At 35.9% G+C, this 25,532-nt stretch overlaps 1 protein-coding gene across 1 annotated transcript in view; it reads right to left on the bottom strand.

The window, feature by feature from the left end:
* NAV3 (neuron navigator 3) overlaps window positions 1-25,532 on the bottom strand; it is a 252,084-nt gene that overhangs the window by 153,377 nt on the left and 73,175 nt on the right. The window contains exon 4 of the mRNA XM_066183294.1: window positions 2,318-2,390. Coding sequence (XP_066039391.1) covers window positions 2,318-2,390 — 73 coding nt within the window. The remainder of the gene's footprint in view (window positions 1-2,317; window positions 2,391-25,532) is intronic.

The raw sequence follows: 25,532 nt of genomic DNA, 5'->3' as shown, positions 1-25,532 counted from the left end.
AGAGATATGCAGAACTCTCCCAGAACAAATAAACTTTTTAGGCAACTATGACTTTTGCAGTCATGTTGGTTTCAAGGAAGATCACTGTCAAGGAATACAGAAAATTTGTATTTAAAATTATCCTAAAAACACCCCCAAACCACATAACTATCCATTTTAAGTGGCTCTGATTTGAGAAGACTGTCGGTACATGAAACCAGTTTGTTTATTCTTATAATTTTGCATCACTTAATGCTCAGAGGAAGAATCCTTTGTTAAATCCCACTCAACAGTTTTTAACCTTAAAATTTTGCTCTTTTTGTGTTAATATTTTTTTTACTATTTTTAGAGAACGATGCTATCACAGTAACTTTTTCTTTCCTACTTTTAATAAAGTTAGAGGATTTCTCACAAGCAAAAAATCCAGAGACATCTAATGTGTACTAAACATATACTTGGAAAATGAGGGGATTTTCTTTCTTAGCAGCAAATGGATAATTATTTATCAGCTGGGCTCTCAAGTAGAGATTTGGTAGTCAAGATCTGAAAATTAGTTATTTTCTAGACCTCTTTGCTCAATTGTCAAAATGAGGTCATAAACTGGTTGTGAACTCTTCGAAACTTGTTAAGCTTATGGTTTATTGTTCCACAACCTTTCTAGTCATTAATAAAGGACCTGGTTGTAACAAGACACATTTATCAAAGCTTATTACAAGAAACTCAATTTCTTCTCCCCCTAAAAGGCTGTAATATTCAGGATTATACATAGTAAAAATGGCATATTTAAGGAAATCACACTTCTGCAGTACTTTGAAGAATATGATTATGAAGATAGTAGTGGATTTACTCCAGATTCATGACCAACTGCGTAACAGCAGAATTAGTCTTAATTAAGCACTAAATGTTAAAGTTTGGCTTTGAAGAATAATGAGCATTTTAAATCATAGTCCTTGCACTTAGTCCTATGTAGTAGTACTGCTTTTAGTAGTGTATGAACTTAAAGCTACACAATTGAAGCTTATATCCTATTAAAATCATTTTCCAAAGCAAAACAAAAGTAGGAATAAAGGCATTAGAGAATGCACACACATTCTGATTTTTAAAAGTACAGAAAATGTGTCATATACCATGTCAAGGTATTAAAGAATGATGAGCGTCCTCATGAAATAAATTCATACTATTCACACATATAATTCATACTTAATATGAAAGTAAAAATAGGCTACTCTAGAAATTCTGGTTCTAAATAGCTTTGAGGTGAATGACAGCATGCAAACTTTCAGAATTCTCTTGCAACAAGATAATCTACAAGTACACACAAAGGTTCTCTTAAACTGCTTAGGGGCTTTTCACAATTTGACAATCAAGGTGAATAGATACTACATATCTGTGAATGGTTTGTGTTGCATGTTTAAAATCCTAGATAGATTCAGATGGTGAAAGATAGTAATTCTGAGTTAATTTAAATATCAAATAGTGGTTAGCATTCAAAATTTTTTCTCCATTAATCTTCTAGCATCCAACTGAAATAATCATCTCAGGAAAAAAAAAATCCTTCCAGCTTTTAGTTGTGCTGCAAGCAAAATAAAAATACAGGGTTGCATCTCTGGACCTGTTACCTTCAGGTGCCATAGAGGACAAAAGGATTTTGAAGATGGGCAGCCCTTGCAGAACTACTTAACTCTGTTACAGGATGAAGATGTATACACTTTATTAATTCACTTGCCTCTTACATGAACAAGGCAATATTACATAATAATTAAGACAACTGGTATTTTTAATGGTTTTGTTTATTATATTTATTAATCTAGTCGCAACCACATTGAGCAATCACTTACGGTGACTAATACAGCAGAATAACTGAAGCAGCAAAACCATTCACTCCTTCACTTAATAGGAGACATCAAAGGAATACTGTAATTTTCAGATTCATCTGGACAGTATTAGTACTAATAATAAATTTGCTGAAACAAATAGTCTTCCCTGGGTTTATTTAACTGAGCAAGATTCTTATGTTCTTCTTTGCTGTTTTGAATCAAATATATGAACAAGTTAAAAAAAAAAAATTGCTCAGGAAATTCTGTGCCTATCTAATATTGTGGAGGTAACATGAAAAGATTAATAGCATTGAAAAAATATTGTCTCAAGCTTCATAAACATTGCATTGGTTCAATTTCAAGGGAAAATTAAAAGGAAACTCTCTCACTTGTTATCACTAATCTATATTTGCTGTTCAAGACAGCTGGAGCTTGGTATTTAGGTGCAAGTGATTCTTATTGAGAAATTTAACTTTCAGAAGAAAATCTTGTTATTTGTTCTGACGATTTGTTTCTCTTACCTTCTGCAGAAAGGCCTTGGACATTTACGCCTCTGGCTGCCAGAAAGCTAAGGCAGACATCAACATTCTCAATCTGCAACATGAATAGAAATAACAAGCAGGGTAAGACTATTTGACAAAACATAGAAATGTTGGGAGACAGGGAAAAAAACCCCTAAAACTGCCCAGGAATGAATACTTTACATTCATTGCATACTACAGCTCTTTACTGAAGTTTAGCAAGAATGATTACTGCTAATTGGGGAACCGAGATAAAGCTTTCATTGTCCGCTTTGGTGCTTAAAAACAATTCACAAATGCCCAATCCAGAATGTCATGCTGGCAAGCCAGCAACCCACCTAGTTAACATAAAACAGGATTTTTTTATGCTACAAACAAGCAGTAGTGAAAGCAACCATAGAGAATTAGACATTGAGTATATGTCTGGAGATGTGAGTGGCTGAGTTTACTGAAAAATGTAAGGAAAAACCTCCAACGGTGTAAGCAGAGGTACTTGCTTGGGATGATGCAGGATTCTGTGAAAATGGCATCACTTTCATTAGTGGTTGTTCCTCTAAATTCTTTCCTTCAATCTTAGAGTAAATAAATTTTATTTATTTATGGTTTATGCTCATCAGAAGAGTTCTTGCTTAGTAAAGAACATGGTGCTGTCTTCTCTTGGTGATTTAGAAGAGATCTACAGCTACCACAGAGAACTTTAGGTACAAAAATGTAGCCTAAATATAGACCAATAAAAGGATAAAACTTCTGCCTCTAAAATGAATAGTCACAGAATTAGACTGCTTTCATGTGCCTCTTTCTAAAAGATGAGGGAGAGGGGTGTTCCAAAAGGTTCTTGAGTCACCATCCTCAGCTGATTATCCCAGTCCTTCCAGGATCTCTGAAGAAATCATCAACTATACTTGTAAAATTACTCTTTGTCTATAAATATGCTGCTATGAAAACAGAAAAATTATGTATAGAGAGGTGCAATGTTTTGAGTGGTTTCAACAGGTTTGATTTCAAAATACTTTTTTAGATTGATGCATTTATTTCAAGGCAATGGGGACCACAAAAACAAAACAAAACTTTAACAATATATTTTAAAACACGTATTATCATTGGAGAACATCAAGCAAAGAATATGCAACACTAAAAACATAAAGCTGCAGTCGCTCAGGTCCATCCAGTTATTTTATTTGAACGTTTACACATTTTACAATGTCTCACGTCAGTGGTTTTCAACCATCAAAACATAAGGGGTAAATTCACTGCATGAATGAAAGCTACTTGATCCTTGGCAGTATCTTTTCTCGCCTAGGAAAGTCTTTGACTACTGTCATCTTTCTGTATTGGAGTTCTGCCACTGTTCTCCGGAAATGGTAGTAGCTAAAAGGATATAGATATTCTTTTTACTACTAACCCTAGAAATATGTATTACGAGTCAACAGACTGTCTTGATTCATGGGTACAAATGTATATATTTACAAATACCTGGAAAATATTTAAATATTCTCCTCAAGGACAATAAAGGACAATACACTACTAAACACATTTTTAAAAGCATTTTCGAACCTTGCTTTCAAGGGCATGCTAACATTTACAGCAAATAATAAACAATGTCTTTACTGAATCAATTACAGAATAAAACAAAAACTCAAAGTCTGTGGTTAAATTAATGAAATTTACTAAAATTTGGGGTTACTATAAAGTTTTCCTAAATCAGTTTGGTGAGTGTCACCAATTTTCACAGCTTTGATTGTGGAATAACCGTCCTAAAATCAATGGGATTACTTCTGCTCTGGCTCAGCACAGTCCCTGCAGCAACCCAGGCATTTACTGCTATTTTCTTAAATGTTTATGTAGTTTTACACCATGCAAAACCCCCAAATTACCTAGGTAATTTTGTTAGACATAAAGATGTCACACAGCTAAATCAGTTGCAAGTTGGCTGCAGCTAAAATAGGAAGATCTGATTCTTCCTCACCTCCTCTTCCTCCCAGGTGTGAGGGCCCTGATGCTGCTGGGCTTCAGTGCTTCTCTGAGTGCACCAGGAGCTGGCTCCGTGCAGAGAACTCACCCAGCAAAAAGGCAAAGGGATGTCAGTTATTCCAGTTCTCCGTGCAGCCAGACAAGCACAGGAGCCAGCAGAGGCGAGGGCGTGTCCCAGCCTGAGTAAAGCGTGGTTTGGGAGAGGAAAGGGGAGGTGGGAAGGAGGGACAAGGTGGATGGTGCCACTCCTGGTGACAGTGGCAAGGCACTGGGCTGGCTCAGCCCTGACCTCCAATTAAACCCCTGCATCAGTTGAGAAAATAGTGCACATGAAGAGAATACTTCTACTCAACCTTTAAACAATGTCAAGTACATAAGAAAAAACTTTGAACTGAAATTTTTCTGCCCTGAAGAATTGAAAAGAAATCAAGATTTGTTGGGCTATTAGTTGTATAACTGATTGTGTCTTTGGACTTTCAAATCAACCATAATGCAGTATCAATCACTTCAAAGATGGGAAAATCTGCTCTATAATTTACCGGAAGCCAAAGGGAGGGGAAAAAAAAGGAAAAAAAGAAAGAAGAATCAGTAGAGTACATCAGTATCACCCATCTTCAAATAACTGGTACAGTATTTCCTAACGCATATTCTAGTTTAATCATGTAATTTTTGATAATGGGCATGTCCCCGCTGCAGTAGTTCAGGTGACAAAAATACAACAAAAACCTAGTTCACTGGAAGAATATTTAAGCCCTAATGTGAAAACATCCCAATATCTATATGCAATGCCAAATAATAAGTCTAATACCGAAATTTTCACATACATTTAGTGAAAAATATCCTATAGAAATAGCACCTGGTTACTCTACATGTCTACTTTTACAGGGCGTGTCTTTGAAGTCATGTCTCTTAAACTCTCAGAAAAAAAACCCCTAATCATTACAACTAACACCAATGACTCAGTATGCTGTGAAACTACAAAGCAAATTCTGTTTGGCTTCTAAGTTCACCAAGTGTAACAGAAGCACTGAGTCCAAAGTCACCCTTTTGGTAGGGGTGTATGAAGCAATAGCAGTGTCCAACTTTCAGACAATAGACTGGGGTTGCACTGTTAGCCTTATAATAAAGTCTTGTTTTGACTTGTGAATTGAGCAAGTTTGGTGTGGCAACTCACAGGCCTATAATACCCTGAAAATGTCAGAAAACAACTCTTGCAGTCAGCTCTCTGATAATAACTGCAGTTACTATACAACTCTCAGAAACTCTTAGGGGATTCAACGAGACATGCATTAATACATTTTTGGATTAGTTTCACTTTCTTTCCACTCCAGTCTAGAAAATGTTAGCCTTTAAATTGTCCCATTATGGAGCTCTCAGTGTGTCTCTAAATGTTGCTTTAATTATCTACTTCTTCTCCTGGAAAACCGCAGTTATTCTTTGAACTCAAACCCAAGCAGCCCTAAACACTTTTTCTTCAAACTCACTCACAGATGAGAGTAATTTTGCAATTACAAAAGTTCCAAGAGATTTCAAGCAAGACTCCTGAAGTCCATATTTATATAAGTAGTTATTCACTGGGGTAAACTCCTCCTAGAGCTGACACTGACTGTGTAGAATTCTACTGCTTATATATCAGTGCCTGAAGATTTTGTGGTGTAACACAACATAGACACCAGACAAATTTTGTACCTTACATACGACCACAATTCTGTAGTGCATTTTGCTTGCAAAAAGAACTAGTTTATAGCAGAAATTATGTTTATCATTATAGTGAGTTGTATCATGAGAACTACAAGGTATTGTAGCAGAAGATATTGCTCATTACAGTACAGATTTCAGGATATACAGGTTGACTCCAAATCTTACATATCATGACAGAGAAGAGACTCAGATTTGCAAATTTGCTTGTACAGGTACATGTTGCCCAAATCAGATTGTTGCTGTTGATAAAGTTCTCCACCACTGTCAATCCCTGATATTTATTTTGTTCCAAGGCTCTTACTTAATATTTAAGATTTAAAAGAGTAGAATAAATGCAGCACATTGAATAGCAGAACCTCAATACTAAAAACCTTAGCAGCTATAAGTAGGATAAGTAATTACCAATATAATAAACCTTCATTGCCATATAGATATTTGCCACTTAGCTATTCAATTAACCATGTTGAAAGTCAATCAACAATACATGAAATTGCTTTTCAGAGGTAACAAAAACCGAATTCTGAAACCTAATCACCTCCTTATTGAAACTCAAGGATATTATGTCAAATTCTGAAATGAAGCTCCAGCATTTTGCGTAAAGATAGACTTGGCAATGATGATGATAATTTAGGAATTAATTTTTGGGCATCATCAGGTAGATAACTCTATTTGTTCCTTTTTAATTTAAGCCTAATGGGTTATGTTTACATAACCCATTGTTTACAAGCTTTCCTCATGAATCTGACTCTTATAATAGTATTCATACACATAGCATCATGAAAAAAGCACCTGGAATACTTAAAACCATAAATATCAGATCCCCAATATATTTTTACAATGACATTTGAAGGGATACAGTTCGTATGATGATGTACAAATAAACAGACATGTCACAGTTCTGATAATATGAATAGATTAGGTGGCATGCAAAGAAGATATATTAGAAAAATGCTGACACATAGGATATTGCGTAGGTGTGGGTAACCTGCTTTTGAGGGAATGCTATTTGAAATTTATCAGCAGAAAAAAACTCACTAAATCAGACTGGGGGACTTGCATTTAGATAAACAGTAGTACTTAATACCCAGCTGACTTACAGGAAGAGCTCATTTGTGGGATGTACTCACCAGTGACTCAGCACATAGAATATGTCTATTTATTCCTATTATTTTTGCTGCTGCCAAGATTAGTTTTCATCTCCTTTGTCTGAAAGACCTTTCTTCACTTCCAAAAATAAATTTAATTGTGGGATGCTCAGAAGACATGTAATTATGATTAACACAGCATTATGTTTCTCTGAGTGTATAAGAAGTTAAAAAAAACCAAAAACTTGCTTTGACTAACTCCCTTTTATTAAATTTATAAGAACACATAGACACAAAGTTAGTTACTGTCTGCCTTCTTTGAGCTAGATTCTTCCTGAAGAATGGGAAGAATAAAACCTTTATAAAAGTGACAAATTATTACAACCACAATAGAGTTTCTATACATATATGCTCTTAAATTATTACTCTTGATTATTTTGGCAGCAAAAGTAAAACATTAATTTCTATTAGCACTTCATTCAGCACTATCTTCCACAGTTCCGTGTATGTGTTTTGACATTTTGAATCGTGACCCAATTCCCAGATAAAATTTGGCAAAGAATTTTCCCTGCAGTTCTGTAATGTTGCTGATGGTTGATTAAGGACATCCATGGAAATAGTATTCCACAGAAACCCAAGGAATCACACACAAACTAACTTTCCAGAGAACAGAAACTCCACAAAGGTCTTCAGTATTTGGTGCTTTTGTTTTTTTTTCTTTTTCATTGCAAATAATAAATAGTACTTCTTCAAGATTGGTATTATGGTATGAGACAGTATGTGTAACAATAACTGTATTTAAAACATACTTTACCAGCATATTTCTTCCTAAATGTCCCCAGGGTATTAGCCTGAGTTGAAAGACATGCATTTGAATCTTCCTCCACAATTTGTGGAGGATTTAAATGAATGTAGAATTAGAAAATATATTATTGTTGTTACATGTCCTTCTCTTTCAAATTCTGTAGCACCAATCAAATAAAATTCACACCTCAGAGGTGGCGACCTGGACTCTAAATATTTACAATTCACTTGCTGTTTAAAATTATTAAAATTTAAAGAATGTAAAAGTAAAAACTTTTTGTCTGATTTTAACAGGAATGAGTCATGTAAGGAGATGCATGAGCTTTTGAATTCTGGCTGCTTACTTAGTAGGTGAAGTGCCAGTGATCTGGGCTCAATTGCAAGCTCTAGAAAGATCAGAGGTTCAGGCAAGTAACCAGGATGCCTTCATGAGTAAATAAAAGCATTTTTGATGCACATGTTGGTGCTGGTAAGAGAACTAAACTTTCCATATAGATTTATCTATACAGAATGCTCTAGGAGACATTGAAAAGTATTTCAAGGTGGAAATGGCCTAAACTCCCATCTTCCCATGTCATACAGGAGTGAGAGAATTGGTCATGTACACTCTCACAAATATGGTTAATATGGTTAATCCCCATACATACACTACCTAAACAGACTATTCTTTGGCCAAATGTATAACCTTTCAGAACCTGCTATGCCCATAGGTGTTTCTCAGAGATTTAAAAGGACAAGTTTAGTTCACTTTCTGTTCTCCAGTGGCTCATCCATTGCACATATTGTGACCTGTTGACAACACACTTGTGTGGGAAACACCCAGATTTTCAATTTGCTTTGTAATTTTGTTCCTCATTGGTTTTTTTCCCAGCTGGTTTCACTGGTGTGTATTTATGTTCTGCCAGTCCTTACAACAAAGAGCAAAAAAGTTATAAGACAGAGAAATACAAATAGAAAATGTTTGCTATTCTTAAGTCCCATATTTTCATCCTCAGTTTTATCCTTCAGATTATTTAACAAAACCAGACTTGATTAACCAGGCTTCATAAACTGGGCAGGTGGACATTTAGCTTTTTTCACAATGTACAAATGGGCATATGTCAAATACCTCCTCCACTAAAAAAACCCCATCAAACAGTCAAGAACTTCCTCCACTTGAACAAAGTTCACTACTTATGAGCATGCTTACTTTATACATATCTATATGCACTGTGATTTTCTGAGGCTGAGTATGGGATGCAGAAATACATTTTTGATAGCTGACTTACTGAAAAGAGATCCAACTGAAGAGGTCAAAAGCACCATCCAGATTAAAACTGGTATACCAAAATGGATTACCCAGTCTAATGCCCTTATCCTCCTGCATGTTCAGCACTGTTTGGGAGTATAGGTGATTCTTAAATGATCACTTAAAACAATATTCAGTAGTGAGAATTCCCTCTTCTTCACTATGACAGGTGTTCAGCACACCTGAAATTCTGCTGATCTCTTTAGAAAAATGTGCAACTGGTCATATAATTAAAATATAAAAAGACCCTAATGCCTTCATGATCGTACATGTCTTGTGGGATAAAATATATCTAATCCATAAAAAGTAAGCAACTATGATTTATTTGTTATAACACATGGTAAGATTTATTCCAGTTATTTGTAAAAGTACCAATCAGTAACCTCAATCATTATAAGAAGCACGTTCTATGCCATGTGCTCCATTCCATTTGACACTGTTGTTGATTTACCTGCTTTCTGTGAAAAGTTATCATGAAATTCTACTTGCAAAACTGTCATACTATTTTCACTACACTGTATTGTTGCATGTTATCTACAATAGCTGATCCATAGGTATTCTAAAAGGGAGGATTCTTTTTTAAATTTAAGAGTAGGGTTTCAAAGGGAACAATGTGAAATAGACTCAAATGGGCTCCTTTTGCAAGTATTATAATTGAACTATCACAAGCAAGCTGGTTATTTATATAGAGATTATATAAATTATATTATATATATAGAGAGAGAGAGTAGAGTTTAAACTAGTTTAAACACAAGTGACAGAAAGATCTTTTTGTTTCCTTGCATATTCAAAGTTGTATGTCTTTGTAAAATATAAATGTATTCATACTAAATTAATTACAGATTTTTAATTTTGAGACAGACTATCTAAAAGTTAAATATTTCCATCAAGATTCCTTGTGAAGAAAGTGCAAAAAGTATTACTATGTAATAATTCATTTTTTTACTAATACTGCATAATAAGGACACTTTGAAGAGCAGAGAATACAGATAAATTCTTCCAACACTGAAAGCAAATGCAATCGGAAGAAACGTGGCTCAGAGTAACACAAAACTTATAATGACTCTTCTGAAGAAGCTGTTGTAAATTTGCAGTTTCTGTGGAAGATGCTCGTATGGCAGGCTGCATGTTATAGTTTCCTTGGCCACAGATTACTGAGACGGAGTGAAATTTGCCACAAATTCTGTTTCCCTCATAGAAATGGGGAAGAAAGTGAAAATCAAGAGATAAGCAAGCTCTGGAAAATCATGTTATTTGTTTTCTGGTAATTTATTTCCCACAAGCTCCTACCATGGCAGCTTATTGGAATAACTTTGTGTGACTACACTGGAAGGTAATGTCAACTTTCCCGAGATGGTGTAAGTTAGAAAACCCACCCAGATAAAACAGGTGTTAACAGTCCTGCTGGGAGATGTTTCGTGCATTCTGCTGACTTGCTGTTGCACGTGGCCTAGATTAAGGCACATTCCATATTTCTCTATCAAAATTATGACACATTTTAGGGGGTTAAGCAGAATACACTGACATGAGGACACATTCAGCTTAACTCTTTTGTAGCAAACTCCTCATTATTTGGAATAGAATAATTTAAGGAGCACATAATAAAAATATCTATCAGTGAACTATGCAGCTTCATTCCAGAACTGTTCCAAACTAAGCACTGACTTTGCAATAAGAGACCATACATGCAAATTAAAAACTGATTTACTGGAGGCATTTGGGGGGAATTTTACCTTAGAGAATAATAACTACTGGTATGTAGAGGGCCTCCTAGGCAAAAATTTTTAGGAAATGATACTGGAGTTATTTAATTATAGGTTTTTTTTGAGGAAAAAATGGCAATCTTATTTAAAAGTGAAATAGCTTCCACTTCCTTTACCAACAGACATTAAGGAACATGCACATCACATTCTTCCAACATGCAGTCCAAACACGAAATATGACCAGTAAACCCAGAAATGCGAAAACAAATTAACTTCTCAAGTACTTGGAGAATTCAACAGACGTATGTACTGACCTGCTGATAAAAGAATGTATGAGGTCACTACTGAGGTCAAAGCATGAGCTGGGGTGTGTATTGTTTTTAAGAAAATGGTACAGTGGGAATTGGATCCCTTCTGGCATGAATTACTGTCAGCCCTGTCAGGAACACAAAAGCGACAATTGGTGTTGCAAATTTTTTACTTAGCCCCTCACTTGGAGCTTGGAAACCTGAGAGTGAATGTGAGATAATTTCTGCAATGGAAAATACAGAATACAATTTGTTTGGTTGTTTCTGTCTGTACACATCAGGAAGTTAATGAATAATTTAGTTATCCTAAATAAAAAACAATCTTAATCATAATTTTTAAATGGCCAAACAGATCATTATAAACATCTGCTGGTCATTTTCACATAAAACCAAAAAATGTTCTATCCATAAACACCAAAAACCCTCCGCCACATAAGAGAAGAATGCAAAATTTTGCTCTGATCATCTATATAATGGTGTGAGCTTACTTCTCTACTTTTTCACCCACTCTCCTTTCTGTTTCTTGTCTTGCCTGCAATTGCTCTCCCCATTTTTATACAGTAGTCTCTGCTGCAGACATTGTAAAGCACAAAATGCAGTAATGGCAATTTCTGAAATGCTTTTGCACTACTATAATAGATACTGTGAGAAGAAATTTTGGATTTTTGATTGGAATAGAGTACTGGGTTTGAACCAGAAAACCATGGATGTATTTCAATATGTTTCACAAATTTCTTAGAAAGCTAAATATGGCTGCACAGCAAAATGGATCAAAAGAAAAGACAGGGCAAACTTCTCTTCCAGTGTCTGCAAGTAACTTGCTACTTCAGGACTCTCATCTCTATAGGCCTGAGGCCACCACCACCATGAAAGAGCCTTACACATGCACTAAGAACACAAAATTGAAGATAAATACTCCCCTGGGAGGACCTTTTTTTGAGGCAATGATAAAAAGAACTCTGTTTAAGCACAGTATTTCTTAAAGCAATGCTCTACTCTAGTGAACCTTTTTACAATCTTTTTTTTTTTTAATTTTGCAAAACTTCTGAGTCAGCAAGGTACCAGTGTCTAAATATTTATGGAACTTGGCAACTTCTGAAAACTGGAGGGTAATGTGAAAAAGCACGCTTCTTTGAAACACAGGAGGTTCTCTCCATTAGGTCAAAAGAGAGTCTACAACAGAGTCTTCATTTATTAGATTTAATTAAACCTTTGAAAGAATTCCAGTTCTCTCCTTCACCACTACTTAGTGCATAGCAACTTCATTCAGCTCACTCAAAAAAGCAGCTTTTAAAAATAAGGCCAGTACAACCAGTGGTGGAATGAATCCTTTAAAAAATAAGTAAACAAGTAAACTATGAGGCATTGCACTTCATCTCTTGAACTTTGTCTCTGGAATCCATCCAGATGCACTGCGTGCTTTCTGAACCCTCCCTCTTGACTCCACTAGAAGCTATAATGCTACAGATTGTGCAGGAGAGACACTAACAGCTTGCTCCTATCCATCTGGCCTTTTGATTTCATGAACATTCTAAGGTTTTTTAAATTAGATATATTTTTCATATTACCCTGGGAATAGTTATAGAATTTATAGAACATAGAGTATTTGTAGAACACTGAGCTCATCAAAAGAAAAGTGATTAAAAATACTTGTTATTAGCAACCTCTAAAAGTACAGCCCAGAGTTTTCTGTAGGACTAAGGTTATGTGGCTGGTCCTCCAGCTGGAACCTAATGTCCTTGGGAATATATGCATGAGAGAACATAAGTTACTAGTTTTCCTCTACGTTAATTTTCATATTACTTACTCAAATTGATTAAAGCCCTAAAGAAAAAGACAAGAAAACCTGATGGAGAATTGACATCACAGGTTATTAAAACCATTCAGATTAAACCAGGCATCTTTAACTCCCACAGGGATAATACAAGAGTCTCATTTCAGGCTTTCACTTTTGCTAGTGTACCTGAGCATTGCATTTCAAACCATGTTTAGCATAATATACATAGGAATATGAGCCCATGCTGTACATGTTTTCATGCCACGCTTCTAAACAATTTTCATACTTGCCTATCTCTGCCATTTTCTCATAACTATGGTAAGAATTTTCCACACTTTCACAAGATCTTGTGTCTAGATTCTCAGCCAGAGATAATTAAGGCACATGGAACCACAGAAGGCAGTGGGATATCTGCTTGTAAGCTCAACAGGGGCAGATTCTTTTTCTTGATTTCTCACCCAAATGCTTTAAGAGAAATATCAGAAGTGCTCAAGCCTATAAAATGAAGCCTTAACAAGCACTTAGGGCTTGCTGTCACATCACTTCCAGTTGTAGCCAATGAAGTGTAAAGTGTAGGAGGAAACAATTTTTTAAACTGTTAATTTAATTTTTTAAATTGTTAAATTCCGAGAGTTTTAAAGTTCCAAAATACTGCCAGTATTATGTGAAAAAATTAAGCATTTTAGAGGGGCTTTAGAGGGGGCACATATCTTCAAATACATTAATTCATATGATGCAACAATCTAAATCTTTCAAAACTGTTTATGCCAAGAAATCCAAATAGAAGCTTTATATATACAAGAACTGTGAAAACACCCTTGCACATATGTTTACCCTGGAGTGTTACTGCTGATCTGCCCATGAAGTAAGAAAGAGCTCTTAGGAAAAGAAAAAAACCCAAACATCTAATTCAAAGTTGTTATTGGGAGGAATTACTGAGAAAATCTGTGTGATAGGAAAAACAGCTCACAAGGCTGGGATGCTGGTTAATTAGTTATGTGTACATTTAGAATATAGAAGAATGTAATTATCTAACTCCATGAACTACTATTTACGTAAAAAAATATATATGAACTATTACATGCAAATAGGTCTCAGTACTTAAGTGTGGAAACCAAGGGACAAAGAAAATTCTAGTGGTTTTTAAATTTTTTTTTAATTTATTTTTTTTCCCTAGAGGAAAAAGCCATTTGTACATTCCCACTGTAATTCTAGAGAAACACTGAAGAATCAAGAGGTATGAATAATCCAGACAAAGTTCTAATTAGCTGCCAATACAAGCCTAAACAAAATACAATCTGATTGTTGTAGAATTAAAGACTACCAAAAGCTACAAGCTAAAATACAAATGTATTTCTCTTTCAGGAAGACTGTTCAGAAGCACCTTTCAGAACTTTGTGGGTTTGGTGTTGGTCTGGATGCCACCTGAAAGAGTTGCTAGGAACCACATAGGTAAACAAGTGCTTTAAGTTGATATAAACTACCAAAAAGGCAAAAAATATTTGTGGTCAGTTCGTGAGATTGAATACAACCTTGTCCCAACAACAAAAAAAAGTATTTTGGAAAGACACTGAAAATGAACCCTACCCAGACTAATACATATCCAGACGCTGGACCAATTTAAAGTAAGTTCAACTCTAAATAAGTATACCTCTGATATATGTTATGTGGTCATCTGTTGATCATATGGTCAGCAGACTCCTCAGACTAGGAGTGTTTCAAATAATTCCTGCACATCAGAAAGCTGCCAAATAGATTACTATATTTATATTTATACTATTTATTTCTGCTGAAACAAAAATACTTGTACTGTATTCTAACTATTTATGTATTAAGTTGCAGGCCATAGTGGATTTAAACAGACAAGTTACATAAAAAAAATAAGGAGATTGTGTTAATATTTTAATTAACTTGATCAAAAGCCTTTACATGAAAAGAGATTAGTTAATGCTGTTGACATAAGCGTCTTTGTGATAACTTGCTTGTTCTACAGTTAATTTAAGCCAATTTACCCATCTGTATCTTAATAGCATTGCCTATAATAGGGTCACCAGCCGTAATAAAGTTTATATTTAGAGTTACCATTAGTATTTAAGTCTAGTTCAGAGCTTGTCAAAATCTCTACTAACACAGAATTTCAATTGTCTCATACTATCTGGTGCCACTTCAGAGCAGTCTGATCCATGGGCTCTTGACAGCAGGAAAAGGCTGGCAGAGCAGTTATTTCAATGAGTGAAAAAGCCCTGACTACTCTCCATCTGGTCCCACGGCTGTGGACATGATTGTGAAGGACACGAGATATTTTCTGACAAATACAGCACATTTCGTTTTGACATTTCATGGAATATATAGTGATTGATTACAACAGTAGTGCATAAATATATACTAAAAGAGCAGGCAAAGAAGTACATTCTAACTCACTAACACGGTAACTTCAGATATTGGGGTAAGAGAAGGAGAATGAAGGAAAAAAAAAGATGCCAGGGTCAATTTTTTCTTTTTAAGTGACCCCTCACATTCTACTTCTCAGAGAGGGAATATTGACCCGATGGAGCACTGCTGTGTGCTAGTCACATGTGCCAGCAATAGCACATTGGGGAGAGGCTGCAAGTGGAAGGGGTTTGCAGCAGGGCTCAAAGAGGAGTTTGTTCTTGGAATATAATTAAGGGCAAATAAAAGCACAAGTTTAGGCGGGTTAGTGTGCATAAAAGTCAAGAGACTCCAAAATGGTGAATATGTAAAAGACATTGTAAAATCAAGCAGATTTGGCATTCTTTCCATAAAAGAGGCTCACACTAAGCTACAGCAGATGTAGGCAGCTTCTGTTCCAGCAAAGATCAAGGGCAGAGTGAGAAAATACAGCTGGACAGATTAGAGTAGTTTCAATATGCACCTACTTTAATTTTTTCGCTTCCTTTTCTAACATTTTAATTGTATTATATTCTGGAAGTAACGCAATACTGCCGAAAAAACTCAAACTTTTTGAGGAAGCAAATTTTTTGATATTTACTTTGTAACAGGAGAGCGGATGAGGTTGGAAAAACTTTCTAATGTGCATCATAATTTAAAATGGAATAAGACAAAATAGTTTTTGTGGCCACATTAGTCTGTAATTAACAGGAAGATTGCTAAGACATTCTGTGTTACTTTATTAGCCTCATGTCTTGCAGTCTCTTTTCTGTAAGACCAAACTTTTAAATACCAGGTATGTACAGTGGCTAACAAATGATTGAGTGACCAGTACTGTAACCTAGGCATAATATACCACACAATACCTCCAAAAGCTTGATCATTTGTTGATAGTGTTTATTTTCATTTTAAACATATCTAAGTGGCTAAAATTACAAGAAGGGTGTCTTCTTTCTTCCCTTCTGCAGCTACATTCACAATGCAAACCCTGTTCCACCCTAACACTGCTAGTTGCTTTAATCACAATGGAAGCCACAACTTGTTGCTTTCTGGCACCCTCTGCTGTTTTACACATTACACCACAGACAGTTGCACAGTCCCCCTATCTCCATTAAAACATCTTCCTAGTAGTTGCATTTCCCAGTCCAATAAAGTAAAAGCTGATGATACTCATACTTGGTGTGTACCCTCATTTATTGTTTGCAGATGTTAGTGCTTAATTCTGAAAATCTGTCTAGTAGCTCTTCTCTAAACTTAATCTGGACTTACCCTAAGGAACAGAGGTACTAGTTCTGGCAAATCTGTAGAAGAGTGGCCAACTCGTGCTCTCACAGATGTCCAGATAATACAAAAATTTCAAGAATTTGAAAGCTCCCACAAATATTGATTCACAAATCAATAGAGCTAGAGTGGCTTAAATACCTTTGGAAGTGAATACAATCATTGAGAGTTCAATCAGAACTGCACAAGGTACTTCACAGAGATGCATGGCCATGTGTGTGAGCCACACACTAGAACACATGCTCACACTGTTTCTCAAGAAACATGTTCAGTAACAACTGCATGTTACTGAAGCTTCAGAGTACTCCATTGTCAGGAGAGGCAATGGCAGATTATTTTAGGAAGAAGGATGAGTGAAAGGCCTGGGTACCTCACCTGAATGTTAAGAAATGTTCTTTTGTGAAAAGTCTACCTTTCCGAGGAAACTCAAGGCTCCACAGACACAGAATAACCTTCTCTAAATAACATACAGCACTTAAAATTACAAAAGTCTAACCAGAAGTGGGAGGGGTTAGAAAATACTTAAATAGAAGTCCTCAACCATAACTATAAGAGAACTGGCATTTTGCCACAGTTCAAAAATAATCAGACATTTGAAAAAGTCTAGAAAGCTGACAAAATCTCAATGCTACCAGAAAGCCTTGTTTGGTTATACTGTTAAATAAAATCACTTCAGATACATCGTTTCTTTTCTTGTTCAGTTTAAATATGCATTTTTGCTGTTCAGCTAAATATCACACACTTTCTTCTCTATTTTTAAATTCAGTAAACATTCTAGACATTCCTGGTATTTATAACATACTTGCCCTATAGAAGATGATAAAAATACACCATCATGAAGCAGACAAATTTACTGTAATCTGCTGCTGCTATCTGGGAAAAAAAAATCTGTTAATGTCTTATAACCACAGGTGCTTTCCTGAATGTGTGTCATAGTCAATTTGGGTGTATGTATTTTAATAGCATATTTATGTTAAGACTTTTCAGTGTATTGCTATTAATGAAGGTTTCAAGGCCATTTATTCCTCACCTCTTTGTCTAAGCATATACATTCCTTATATATATTTGTTCTATTCCAAACTCCAGGGAATGCTCACGTGACATTTTTGAGGGACAAAAAAAGAACCACCACAAAAAAAACAACTAAAAATTGAAGAGCATGGAAGGCTAGTTACAAATGGGTGAAATGGAGAGACTGTAAACTACACCTCTTCAAACAATAAATACTTCAAAGTGTACATCACTCATTAGTTTTCAAGCATACAGCAGCATTTAATCTCTGCATCACTTCTCAATGCAGTTTAAGTTTCTCATCAATTTATGTTCCTGACAAACACAGCTGAGGGATGGGGAGAAGAGATAGATGGATGAGATGCTCACATCTCAGGGGCATGAGTGGCATATTCCAGATTGAGATTGAGGGGAGGTGTTTTTCAAGGAACCACAGGGGGGAGAGGGAGAAGGAAGGCAGGTGTTTGAGGGAAAATAGCTTACTTTAGGGAACAAAAATATCTTTTAGTGTTTGGTAGTCTGTGTCAACAGAAGCAAAGTGTGCAAAACCATAACTCCAGTCCTAACCAAGCAAACCCAACTATAACCTAATGACTCAGTAGATTTCATGGAGACTGTATAAGTATTCATCACAATATATGTACTTTTCATTACATGTTTATTTCATTAACATCTAGATGAGTTATTCTCATATGATTCTAGACAATAATTACACAAGGGATTTGTAAGTGTAAACAAAAAGGTTAATAACAGCGCATGATTTATACTGCATGAATAATGTACTTCTAGCCTAGTAAAATAACACTCAGGATGTGTTCCTGCAGAATTTTCTTTTATGGCTTCAGACAGTCAAATGTGAGTGACTCAGGGGAATATGTATCTCGTTGCTTGATACCACAGTGAGTAACTCTGAGTTATTCTGTAAAGAGAGATTATTATAAATCTTGTGGTCCTTTAAATGTTCTCAAATGTTCTAAATGTAAAGAGAACTGCTTGTTTCAGTGCAGAATAAAGAGGTCTCACAAAAAGTCAAACTAGACTCAAACCATATCAAAAAAAGAGATGATTTTGTTGCCTTTTCCTCCCGTTCCTTTCTAAGACAGTAACATTGTTAGGCAGGATGAATGAAGTGTTCCATTCTTTATTCTCTACTAATCTGACACTTGCAGTTCTTCCATCCTTTTCTCAACTTTCTTGTAGTCTCAGAGTAAAAATATGCTTGGTCTACCACAAAAAGGCAACTGTTACTCTGTTCAGCTGTCATCCCATCTATATTTTCTCTAAAATTTCTTGAGTTCCTGGAAATTTTAGGGCTTGTTTACAAAAGCACTTGGAATTCCTCCTCTTCCAGTTCTATGCTAAACCACTTTGCCTCTCATTTTACCCAAACTGGCTGTGTTAATAATATTTATAATCTCTTATCAGCAAAACTTGAAACAAGAATTCAAACATCTACAACCCTGAGATTCAACCATCATTATTACCTTTAACCTTGCCTTTACAGAAAATTTTCCCTTTCCTTTCTTTAGTCTCTTCACTTGTATAGTGAATTATTCCCAAAATGTATGCTTATGCAGACCCTCATTGTTCCCTTTATCTTTTTTCTTTTGAGGTTACACATATCTCTAGTCTTGATACACTCTTTTTCATTTTCACTCTAATCATTATGTCAAGTCAATTTCATCTGTGAACAAAAAAATAAACTTCAATGCCCCCATTAAAGAAGATGTTACTTCCTGTAACTATCCTTCAATTTGCATTATCTATTTGCAAATTTTCACTGTAGATATACCTACACACATTGCTTTTTGCCAGAAAATTTTTTAAATAAAAAAGGCATGAGTCTCCTGCAAGGCATACAGAAGTTTATAAAATGGCTTTGTTGATGTCTAAAACAAAGAAGGAGGCTCCAATCCTCAAGTTCAGCCTCTAAAATTTTGTCCTGCACTCATCATTCATGATTCAAGAGTTTCAAATATGGGAGACTTCAATGATAGTTGGCTTTGGCATTCACTGAATGCCAAACAAATTACAAATGCTCTGAAGCCACCTTGTACGTTGTACACTGAAAAGTGGATTGCAAGTGTCTGGATGTGTCAAATATTACTCAAGAAAGTCTTCCCACAAACAGCTGAGGACAAAAAGAAAATCACACCCTGAACCTACCAAGGAAATGAGATGACTTATCCAAGAAAGCATCTTCAGAAAGCTAGTTAGGACATGTTCCTGGCTGACAGTATTGGGCCCTTGGGTTCTGGGAATCCCAGAAAGGTTATAAGTTTAATGTAAATCACCTACCTAGTGAAGAAATTCACAAAGCACAGCTAGTTAAGTAAAAAATATACACTTGAGAGTGTCATCAGAAAATGGAAAATCTGAATATGTATCAGGTTGAGGAGTGTCATTTCCCTCACGGAGAAACATCTGCTTATATCCTATCATAATGGAGCTATATCAGCCTTGTCTCCTCTTCCACCTAGAGCTGCCAGCGTTGCAAAACAGGAGAAAAGAGACTGCGAAAAGTGCTTGCTACCAGTGTGACTCTAATGTGTATTTAACCCACAGTTCCCACCAAAAAATTATTGCATGAAACTTAATTCTGCCAAACCATCAGAGTTGGATTCAGAAATGTGTAATTAACAGGTAAGTAAATCCTTGTGCAGTGGGACACCAAAGAACATATAAACTGTGCATTACCACAACCCAATTTTCCCAAATAGGGATCATGATGCTTCTGCCACTACTGAAAAAGTCCAAGGAAGAAATGCAATTGATGGGAGTTTGCTAACTTCAGGGACAGGCTCGTCTACACTGAGGGCAAAATGTTCTCATGAAATTCCCAGCTGGACAACAACCTGGCTTGAGGCTGCACAAAAGTGTGCACAATATGGTCTGAATTTAAAAAAAAAAGGGGTCAGTACAGATGTCAAAGGGGTCATATAGGTGTCAATGCAGGAAGAAACTGGCCCACACATTAAAGGAGCTGGTGTTAGTTTTCAAAACTGAGATTGAATTCCCAGTTTCCCAAGGGACCATATCTCTTCACCCAGCCAAATTTCTGTATGTATTTCAATCTGTCACACTTGCATGGAAGGCTCACCAGAAGCTGCTCCAAAGCACCTGAAGCTGCTCCAAAGCACAGAAAGTTTACCTTGAATCCATACAGTCAATGCCATCAACAACTGCACCAGCAAAGCAAGGAGATTCTTTCACAGTTCAAAACTGTGCAGGCAGGAAGAGCTCACGTGGGCCCACTTGACAATGAACATAGGGGTGATATTTTCAGACTTCCCATTCCTCAAAGAGCTATACACAACTATACCATACACATTTTCACATGGAATTAGTGATCCTTAGTAGAACCCTCAATGCTTACTTTATACACAATTATCCTGTTCTTCACAAACAATTTTTAGATACAGAATATCATGCTGATATTCTCATCCTTGGATACTGGCATTGCTGTACACAGACATGTCTGTCCAGCACATCCCTGTCAGAGGAAGTCTGAAGGACACATGGCACATTTAGCCATTGTAGTTTCCATGCATTTATCCCGTCCACAGGCTGACTCCCTGTTAAGAAGAGATCTGCATGCACCCCATCCTCTTGCAAGCTTCTCTTCCTCCAGAGAAAAACCGAAGAATGTAAGCAGAGACTACCATGGGCTTCCGCAGGACTACAGGAACACCACAGAGCACATCTAGCACAACAAACTACGAAGCAATGTCTACCAGTATATACACAGTAACTGTGTATGTAACTGCCCAAAGTGTGTCTTCGGGCTTCACACACTTCTTTAACTTTCTCTGTCACAGAAAAAGCTCCCTGGTTAAGAAGAGACTGATTCACCTATTCCATCTTCCTCTTGTTAACATACACAACTTTTCTTCAGTCTCATAGAAAAAAGCAACATTTTTGGCATTTTTCTGTCTTTTTTACAAAACATTTTTAATTCATTAGTGTCTTTTTAAAGGTATTATCAATGAAATCAAGTACTATGGTGTAGAAATGATCTTATATAGTTCTAAACATAGTCACACCAATTCACACTTTTATTAAATATACTGCTGGTCACCCAAAATTGGTGCTAACTCTGATAACTAAAAGCTTTTTACTAAAGATTCTTATCAATTTGAGCATCTCTTCTCCACTCCCTGATTTCCAGGATGAACAAGACCTGTATTTTTAGTGAACTAAACTGTCTCTGTGGGACTGCAGCATCTCTGTATTCTAAACAATACAAATAACCTTTGATGCACACCTTTGGTTTTATAAACTGGTAGAAAAGTGTGTCAAAGATCAGACTGATGGAAGAAAAAATAGTCTTCATGAAGTGCATACAACAATGCTAGGACACTCTTTAATGAGAAAGGTCTCTCCAGCACTATCATAACTATGAGAAACCCCCTGCTACCAACAAAAATTAAGGATGCTTTTGTACCTAGATGGGTATTGCCAGAGACACTTCTTGTGGGAAGCAGCAAAAGCTAATTCTAAGAAAAAACACCTACTAAGGCAGCATTAATCTCTGAAGGAAAAATCAGCTTGAAGTGCAATAAACTAAAATTTTTTGGCAACTTTGAATTTATTTTACGATTTGTACTGCTGACAGCTCTCTAAACTGCATGAGGAAAGAAAAAAAATATGAGTTTTGTAAAAGTCACTAGGGAAAAAACTGAAAACATCACTATTAAAGGATCTTCAGTTCAACACTTTTTGATTCTCTTGCATTTTCTCCAACTACACCTGGATGGACTGAATTGGTATGTTTTGTGTGCTTACTGTATGTTTGATGTGATGTGTTAAAAGCCAAAACACTGGAGATTTTCTATTATATTTATCATTTGTTCAGGAGGAGAAAAAAACCCCAAACCTCCTGAATGCTTTCTCTTGGAATAATTAAATAAAAGCTTTATAACATATTTTCTACCCAGTAGGCTATCTCGCTTTTTCTAATGATGGAGGAAATTGAAACAGAAATTAAAGAGACAAATGGATTATAAAGAAGCAGAAAGGAATTAGCTTTAGATTTTATCAAAAGGTAAACCCTTGAAATCCCATTTTTTTCTAAATAAAGATGATATGAAATGTCCTTAATTGATAGACTTATGGAATATATCATACAAGGAAAAGATAGAAACTCATGTGGCATTATTTTCCATTGAAGGGATTCAAAGAGATGATGAAAGAATAGAAGTTCTATATTGCTGCTTGAAAGCATAGCTGTAAGGAAAAATAGGCAAGACTCCATATGACACTACAGACAGACAACATATGCTGTAATACATAGAGGTTTAAATCCTTATTATATTTATGAAAACAATAAGAAAAATTCACCACAGTAGACTAATCCAGCAAACAAGTGAACCTCTCCAATTCTCTTTCATTTATTTAAAGCTCATGAGATTTGAATATGGAATAATTTATCCCCCAGTACATCTCAGATTCTCAGGTTCTGTTTGCAACATCAAATGGGTGAACATAATGAATCCTGGTAAAGCTAACTATGCAGAAACTGGGTGCTATTGGGTTTCACAAGTTTTTAGTTTTTATGAACTTGGACCTATGGAGCCAATTCAACTTGTCTGCAAGTGTTTTATATATCAATGCCAAAATGAGCATAGGGTGTAAGACATTGCAATAGAACTAACTAAACGAAAGCTAAACCCCAAGTATTTTATATACATTTAAAATAAACATTAAAATATGTTTATAATTTAAGGTAACTGAATTGAGATACCTCAAAAATCATTTGAAAGATGATGCCACTGGCAAGAAGACGACCAAATTATGAGTGGAAAAGAACTTGGGAATATTGGTAGTGATTGATCATGAACCAGCATCAATAATATCCACAGAGAGTATCAAGAATTTCCAACAGCAGACAATCCATGTCAGTGTTCTCTAGCTTTTTTAAAGCTAAAAAAATATCTTAGACTTCCTGAAAATTGGTATCAAAGGCCTCCTAGAAAGGGTATCAAATGGCAGATGAATAGAGAAAACATTTCCCCCTAATTGCAAGTTATGACAGCAAGGATTATGAAAACACATGTGCAAGAAGAGTGTAGTGGGATTCTTGAGGTTTATTAACTAAAACTTTTTAAATTAGAGCAGTGAATGAAAGGCTAACAAATGTTATTGGGAGTATTTTGACTGGTTTGATGGCTGATGTTCTAGCAAGTTCTGACAGGACATATTGCTACATACTGGTGTGTGTCAAACATAGAACATTCAAACTAGCTCTGACTACTGTTATATTTTTTTCCCCCTGCATATCACAAACACCTTAAGAGTCCACTGCTATAAGGAGAAGAGCATTTCCCTACCATTAACTGAGTGGGCTAGCAAAATTGAACACTGCCAAATAAAATTACCCGAAAATATGGTGAAATTGTGCCTTTGGCTAGGTTAGACCAGTGCAGAGTCTAAAGGAAATGAATGGAGAGTAGGCTTAAAACACGGGGTCTCTGAGAGAAAAACTGACAAGTTTGAATAACTTTAACTTCAGTACATTTCAAATTTTCTAACTCAGTTTAGAAATCAGCAGTATAGAACTGGTGTGTGAAAAAGCAGGAAATAATCTGATCAGTCTGTAGAGATAAAATTATTCAGTAAACAGATTTTGTCAAAGGATAGATAAATAAATATATTACTATGAAGTTAAAGTGGCAAAATGTGACACTTCAGTTACTGTGCAAACACTGATGTATGACTAGGCACTGCAGTTTTCAAAGCAACTGGTTAGACACCCAGAGCACCTGGGACATATTCTTTGGCCTGGCTGAGCTGAGAGATGGGCTTTGGGCTTATGGGAGGACAAAGACGGATGCAAGGAGAGCCACAAGCACCGCTTCAGCATGGGCATGCACTGATCACGTTTCCTCCATAGTTGTATGGAGCTAGAGATGAAATCCAGAATCCCTGTGCCACATAAACACGCAACAGGGAACATACACCAGTGTTGGTTGGGAGATTTAAACACTGCTAGAGTGAATAGTCCTCTCTGCAGCTCCTCTTTCTCTCATGGAAATGAAGCTCATTAGACAACAGAGCGGTGGGTCCCTAAGCAGGCCTAGGTGGCCACTAACCACTTACATAACCTTGGAACATCACACCACTTCCCTGTGCTTTTGTGTCTCTTTGTTTGTCTTGCCTGTCTGGAATGGCAAGTTTTAACATGATTAAAGTAGAGAGCGCTTATCTCTTGATCTATGTGTGTAATATTAGAGTTTTGTGCTAGAGTTCCCAAAGTTCTCAGCCAGGGCCACTAGGTGCTGCTGTAATATGAGTAATTAAAATAATAACTATTATTAAGGAAATTGTGTATATTGTTTCTATGGACTATTTCATTAAGTCTGAAAGCCAGAGAAAAACTTATTCTAAAGCTGTCCGTTTTTTGAACAGTAAGAACCAAAAGACCCCATTATTCACTTCGCTAGTACTCAAAATTTTTCCCCTTACCTTTTGACGTTTTGCAGAAAAAAAGCTGCAAACACCTTCCACCTTTAAAACATGATCTGAACAAATGAACTTTTTTTCTATTTCATTTCCATTGTTAAACCCAGTTTCATCAGTTTGCCATTATACAAGTTCAACCAAATCACTATACTCCAAAATTCTTGCCAGCTACACAACTATGCACATTATTTATATATTATTTGAATGTGAACAGAAAGGCAAAGACCTCAGCATGGGAGAACATGACTTGGATTGTAAATGATTCAATAAATGCATGGTGATTTTACTGAGGCTCAGATTTTCTGTCTGTCACTTTCACAGTATTCTAAGGAGGTTTCATCATATTAAATGTAGTTGACTAGCCATAAACACAGTAAAAGATTAATAAGACTCCATATGAATCACAGTCACTAAAT

Source organism: Chamaea fasciata, unplaced genomic scaffold (genome assembly GCF_029207755.1).
Source record: "Chamaea fasciata isolate MVZ Bird 193981 ecotype frontalis unplaced genomic scaffold, bChaFas1.0.hap1 SCAF_5, whole genome shotgun sequence".
In the NCBI taxonomy this organism is placed as follows: Eukaryota; Metazoa; Chordata; class Aves; order Passeriformes; family Sylviidae; genus Chamaea; species Chamaea fasciata.
The sequence above is the reverse complement of the archived record's forward strand: the minus strand, read 5'-3'. Positions and strand labels throughout refer to the sequence as shown.